At 37.3% G+C, this 6,187-nt stretch overlaps 2 protein-coding genes across 2 annotated transcripts in view; both read right to left on the reverse strand.

The window, feature by feature from the left end:
* LOC104765442 (protein phosphatase 2C 3-like) lies at nucleotides 7–1,680 on the reverse strand. Its single transcript, XM_010489157.1, has 3 exons — nucleotides 1,060–1,680; nucleotides 656–967; nucleotides 7–551 (listed from the first exon to the last, which is right to left on the reverse strand). Exons 1-3 carry the CDS (start codon nucleotides 1,540–1,542, stop codon nucleotides 27–29), a joined length of 1,320 nt encoding a protein of 439 aa, XP_010487459.1. The 5' UTR covers nucleotides 1,543–1,680; the 3' UTR covers nucleotides 7–26.
* Nucleotides 4,576–6,187, reverse strand: part of LOC104778599 (insulin-degrading enzyme-like 2) — a 4,466-nt gene continuing 2,854 nt past the window's right edge. The window contains exons 9-14 of the mRNA XM_010503052.1: nucleotides 5,872–5,994; nucleotides 5,646–5,758; nucleotides 5,373–5,535; nucleotides 5,037–5,129; nucleotides 4,791–4,876; nucleotides 4,576–4,650 (exon numbers count right to left, since the gene is read on the reverse strand). Of these exons, the coding sequence (XP_010501354.1) occupies nucleotides 4,576–4,650; nucleotides 4,791–4,876; nucleotides 5,037–5,129; nucleotides 5,373–5,535; nucleotides 5,646–5,758; nucleotides 5,872–5,994 (653 nt within the window). The remainder of the gene's footprint in view (nucleotides 4,651–4,790; nucleotides 4,877–5,036; nucleotides 5,130–5,372; nucleotides 5,536–5,645; nucleotides 5,759–5,871; nucleotides 5,995–6,187) is intronic.

Here is a 6,187-nt window from a genome sequence, read left to right on the forward strand (position 1 = left end):
GAGTAGAGTGATTTAGGAGATTAGTGTCAAGCTACGTGTCTCTTTCTTCTTCTTCTGAGATCAACAACGACGACGCTTACGTTGTCGCTACTGTGTTTTGCCAACGCCAGCTTCGTCAGCAACACTGACGCCTCCGTACATGCTTTGTCCGTGATCTCTCCTCTCTTCCCGTTCTTTCTTGACCCCACCACCTTCTCATTCTCCTCCTCTTTCCCTTCTTCTTCACTTCTCCCACCGGGAGTTTGAGTTTCTCCTCGCCGTCTTCCTGATCCTCCACGACCACCCTTTCTATTTAAACACATGTGCACCATCGCACACGCCGCCTCGTTCGTCACTACGTCCCATAACCCGTCACTCGCTAGAATAAGAAACTCATCTTCCTCCGTCCGATCCGTTACCGTCACTTCCGGCTCCGAAGTCACGTACGGTTTCAAGTAGTTGTCTCCAATAGCTCGTGACATGGCTAAAACGCCTAGGACTCTTGCACCATCCCAGTATATCACTCGTCCTCCTGCTTCTTGGATTCGATCAAGCTCATCCGGACGGTCCGGCTGTTCATTAATTTCAAACGTTGAAAAAACCAAACTTAATCCAGAAAAATCCAAACAACTTATCAAATATGTCGATATATATAGAGAGATGATAAGAGACTGACCTTGTGATCTGTAGAAAGAGGCACTGCTTTACCATTCCGACAAAGAACAGCTCTGGAATCGCCGCAATTCGCGACAACAATCTTATCCGGCGTAATGACGGAGACAACGGCGGTGGATCCAACGGCGTCACAGTCCGGAGTCTGTAGCTCACATCTACAGTTAGCGCTCATCACAGTTTCACCCCAACGAACAACTTCTTTATCCATGCGAGTGAAGCTACGTTCCATCATCTTTTTCCAATCTTCCTTCTTATCCGAAAGCGCTTCTTCTTGAACCAACTCGTGAAGCCTCTCTTTACACCTCGCCGCAACCTAAAAAAAAAAACGACGCCGTTCCTGATCAGACGAACTGGTAAAATAATAATAAAAAATTCGAAAAAATCTTTCAAAAAACGGCGTCGTACGTGAGAGCAGCCATGGCCGTCGTAAACACCAAAAAAGTGCCATCTCGTTCGAGAAAACTCCGTTTGTTTCCGTACAAAAGACGGATGAATCGACACCGCATCTTCCATATCTCTTCTCCTCCCACACACCGATGCGACGCCGTATCTCGGCCTCGGATCCGACTCTTTCACCGTCTTCTTAGAAGGAAGAATAATAACCGTACTACTATTATCGACCGACGATGAGTTTATGGAGACGTCACTGTCGTCTTCAAGTAAAACAGTACTCTCTTCCGGTGATGATGATGCACAGTTCATACAATCGTACTCTTCTTGTTTGTTACGCTTATTATAAATCCCCTCAGGTTTCTCTTCCACCGCCGTCGGATTTAGGTCCGAGGGAGACATCCTGAATCGTTGAACACCAATCCTCCACTTCCGGCTAGACCAAGACGGCCTAGATTCACAAGTCGACGTTTCGTCCTCGTAACATATATCAGCCATAACTCGATATATCAATCTCCGCTTCAGGCAACGAATCTGATTTTGATCGTCAATTAATTTCCGATATAAAAATAGAAAAAATCTCTTTCTCCGCAATTTTTTTTTTATGATAATAGAGCATGCAATTGAATAAAAATTTATCATCGTTACACGTTACAAAGGCATGCCATTTATATACCCACGCGCCTACCGCTTCACAAAAAAAAAAAAAAAAAACATTTAAAATTCCTTTTTTTCTTCTTCGTTTTCAAATTTAACTTTTTTTGTTAACTTTGATTTTTCTCCTTTGGAAAAAAATCTTTACTCTTTAACGACGTGACGTATTTGGTCTTGTGTCTGAAAAAAAAACAAGAGATAAATCCTGACCGTTCATCTAGTCGCTATACAATCAAGAAATGGACCACGTAAGCATCACGATCAGGTGGGAGAGGTACGTGGCCCAATGAAAATGTAACAGAAGGGGAGAGAGCAAGATCCTTTCGCGCCACGATTGTGGTCCATTCTTTCTCTCCAGAAGTTCTTCTTTTATTTTTGTTGCCTCTTCAAATTGTCTCCTTAAAGATAAAAAAATTCTGTCTAATCAGTAATCACCAAATTTATTTCTTATTTTATTCTAAAGAATCCCATTACGTTAGTTAAAATCTTGATATTGTAGTTAACCTTAATTTGATCTATAATTAGGTCAACTTTTCCAAGACTAACGAGTTAACTACGAAAACTTATAACAGCGATTTTGCTAGCTACCTTCTTAATTATATAATGTGAAGAAGTGTGTACTACAATTAGGTTACTTTAGACACGTATGTTAACTTTTCTTATTAAAATTCTCTTTTCTTTGTTTTATTACTTTACTACAGAACATCTGTTATTTTGTTGAATACTATCTATATGGACCGACACTAATCTCTTAAGACAACGGCTATATATATATATATGCATTGTGTGAATTTGCAATGTATCAAAGGCTCGCTAAAAATTACTGATCTTTATATGTTGCATTGTCAAAATACTCCCAATTAATTAAGATCTTGCATTACCAATTTACCACAAATAAATACGGCTATAGTAGTACTTGTCTGTGATCATATTACCTGTTTGTGTATAACAGTAGTACAGTACCATTCTGATGGAGATATTGAAGAAAAGTTTTTACAGTTTATTCATGATTACCTAACATACATAATCAATGAAAAGAGACTAACGAGTAGAGTTAGTGAGTGCATATGATTTTATCCGTATATCTAATAAATTAGTATATATTTGATTTGTCGGGGAAGCTTAGATTTGAATTTCGGATTACTTAAAAGAGTTAAGATCCACAAAGATTCTCAGCACTCAAAAATATATAATAGTGTACAGCATTTTTATAGTTAAGATTTAAGAGTACGGAGACAAAGAAATTAAACTATAAGCGTATACTAATTTAAGAGAACAATTATATTTCTGATGAATTGAAAACAACAAATCTGTCTCCACTAAGTGAGATTTGATATATAATAAGCACGAGGTATTCATATTCACGCAACTAAATCTCATCTGTTCACCTGTAAAGCTGTAGTTACATTCATGATTACCTAAACAAACAAAATCTATATATAAAATTAAGGCCTCAGTTAGTAAAGTAAGTCACACTATGAACAGAAGTAGAAGAAAGTTAGAAACAGAAAGCCGTACAGAGGACACGTAATTGTCTTGGAATTAGGAGAGTTTTGTTAACCGTTAAAGCCATTATACAATTTTTAATTATAAAATAAATAAATAAAAACAAAAACAAAAAAAGGCTTTTTTGGTGAAGAAGTGGCCCAACCAAAGGCTCGACGTTTTTTATTTCCTTGTTGTTCAATTACGGCGACTGCGGGACCCACTAAACTTTATTAGAGAATCTGAGGGCTCAGTTTTTCTCCACCGTACACGTGTTACCATCGCAGCCCTCATTACCGTTGGATATTTTTTTTACTGACCACTAGTGTTTGCAGTGAAGTTAGGTCGCTTTGTCCCTCACAGTCTCACTCTCAAAAGTCACATGACAACAACATCTTTGAATGTGTCTCGACTGCAAACATGCTAAATTGATTAGCAGCAATCCTTGCATGTTTCCTTTTCTCTCGCCGGACGATCTTTTTCGTTTTGAGCATATATTAGTGTTGGGGCGCTAGTTGGGATCGACTTCAGACAGAGTTTTCGACCCACATTAGACCTTCTTTCATCCACGTACCACATTTCTATTGGCTGTTTTTTAAAAAGTGGGAAATTGGAAAAATCTCACTCCCAAACAAAAGTTGTAGATAAGGATGATCAATAGCAACAACAATCATGCAATTGTTTCTATAAACTTTTTCAATCGCTGATTTATGAAAGATTTTGTTTCGCACTAATTAAAAAGCCGTTACTTTCAATAAATTTTGGACAGTTATTGCTTTAATTCAAGTGATTAATTACGGATAACTACATGCATGCAGAAATCAACATAACTGATACACGTTTCCATTTCAGAATGTTCAACAACAAATATTTTGTGATCCATACGTTTATCAAAAAAAAAACATCGACAGTGTATTTTCATGCTCATGTCATAGCTAGACAGTACTCTTCTATTAGTCGTCTTCATGGAGATCGATACTTCCATTAAATTACATCCGATCCACCCCATTCAAAGCAAACATTAATTGATGTACCGCTGCCACCTACAATTGTTTCCGTCTATTGGTTTCATCACAACCCTTATAAAACACACGATGTAGTATAAATCTTACTTTAATCATGAATCAACAGTTTTTACTCATCTAGCAATAAGGTAAAAGACGATGTTTTTTGGGAAAAAGTGAATACACATCATTGTGAATAAGATCATCAGAAACTATAGTAAAATAATTGTGATGAGTGTTACCGAAATCTTAAATTTTTACAATGAAATTTTTTAACGGGGCCCTCATTCGTGTACCCACCGATTCCAACCAAAATCGCACTTTGATTGAATTGAGTCCCTATACTGATCATGAAGCTGCTAGAATCATTGGTATGTGACAAAATCATTCAGTTTATGTTTTTGGAATATAGCGTATGAGTTATCATGACCTTATTATAAAATGCCTCACAGATAGCTGAGAGCTTCCACAAGACAACAACAATAACCGATGTATCAGGCTCTTTCAAGACATAAATCAGTAGGAATACTGGCCAGATTAAAATCAGACAATAACACAAAAGGTGGAAAAATAAATCATACAGCTTAATAATACCAATAATACCTCATCGAAAATCCACTGGGAAACACCAGACTGTTGTAAGACTTTAATTTGTTTAAACAACAACCCTAAAATATCTTGCATGTGCTCTGTATACCAATCAAGAAACAAAATCAAACCAAATCCAGATAATATCAGGTTCTGACTAAAACATCAAGCACACCGATACCATCTATTCAACATAAGAAAGATTGTTGCGAGCTTCCGTGGTCAGCATAACATAAAACAAAGACGAATACAGAAACCCACCATGGCCAGCATCAGTAAGATCAATCGAAACATTGAAGAAAGAATATTCCATACTCCAGTCTGCTTCGCCAGCATACAGTCCTGTTGCCCAACCTGTGAATAAAAACAAGGAGAATTAAGATCAAGCAAGAAACACCTTCAAAATTAATACAGAGGAAAAATTAATTTTTAACTTCTCGTCAGTCACTATTAGCAGCAACAGCTTATTCTTTAAGAAAATTAAGATATAAGTTTGAAGACAACAATTAGAGATCTGAAGCCTACTTTGAAGTTTGTTACCTCTTTAAGATAGAAACTGCTAAAGAGTTTATTAATTTGGTCCTCAAGAAAACCTACCCAAGATTTTTAAGGCATGAAACAAACTTCCTTCACCTTCATGACCAATAAGATCACCAATATACCTGCATGGTGCCTCTTCATAATGATAGATACTAGGAGTCACAGGCCATATAACACTAAGCTCATGACCCTGCATTATTGGGACAACCTTCACAAGTACCTAAAACCAATGGAAACAATCACCGCAGAAGATACCACCTCAGAAACGTTCTAACATGAATTTATCTTCGTTTCTTGTAAATGCTAAAGCTAAAGTAAGGAACAGAAAACCTGCAAATGGTCTAGAGTACACGGCTGACCAGGAAATCGAGGAATATCCTTGTTGGTGTTTCGAACATCCTGGAATAACTCTTCCACTAGACCTTGAGTTTTATCAAGGTTTTCTGAAGACATGCAGAGCAAAGAGATGTATAAATGGTATATATACTAAATAGTTTTGTTTTCTGAAACTTTACCAAAAAAAAAAATCGAGTATTGGGTTAGCTCCAAAACCTACCCTTGCCATAAACAACCAGATGCATGATGTTGGCAGAATAGTGTTCGTCATAGAATTTCATTAGTTCACTTCTTGTATTCACTCCCTTTGCTTCCGGTCGTGCATGAAGAGTATCCATATTCCCTACGCAAGATTATGACTTTCTAAGTAGGATAAAAAAAAAAGTTGGGAAGGACCAGTGACGTTTCTTATGCATCAGAACACCAGCTAAGAACAAATAGAACATAAACCTGTGTTAAATTTGTGATATGGATGGTCTTCTCTACTTAGATGCTTCTGTAACTGCAATAAGGAAGACAAAACTCAACTTAGATGC

This window comes from Camelina sativa, chromosome 3, assembly GCF_000633955.1.
Source record: "Camelina sativa cultivar DH55 chromosome 3, Cs, whole genome shotgun sequence".
Classification (NCBI taxonomy): Eukaryota; Viridiplantae; Streptophyta; class Magnoliopsida; order Brassicales; family Brassicaceae; genus Camelina; species Camelina sativa.

Excerpts from the sequence above, each read along its gene's own strand:
- LOC104765442 (XM_010489157.1), bottom strand. The coding sequence starts at position 1,542 with ATGGCTGATATATGTTACGAGGACGAAACGTCGACTTGTGAATCTAGG. Across the intron at positions 968-1,059 it reads ACGGCCATGGCTGCTCTCAC|GTTGCGGCGAGGTGTAAAGA; the intron begins GTACGACGCCGT and ends TTTTTTTTTTAG. Across the intron at positions 552-655 it reads CTCTTTCTACAGATCACAAG|CCGGACCGTCCGGATGAGCT; the intron begins GTCAGTCTCTTA and ends ATTAATGAACAG.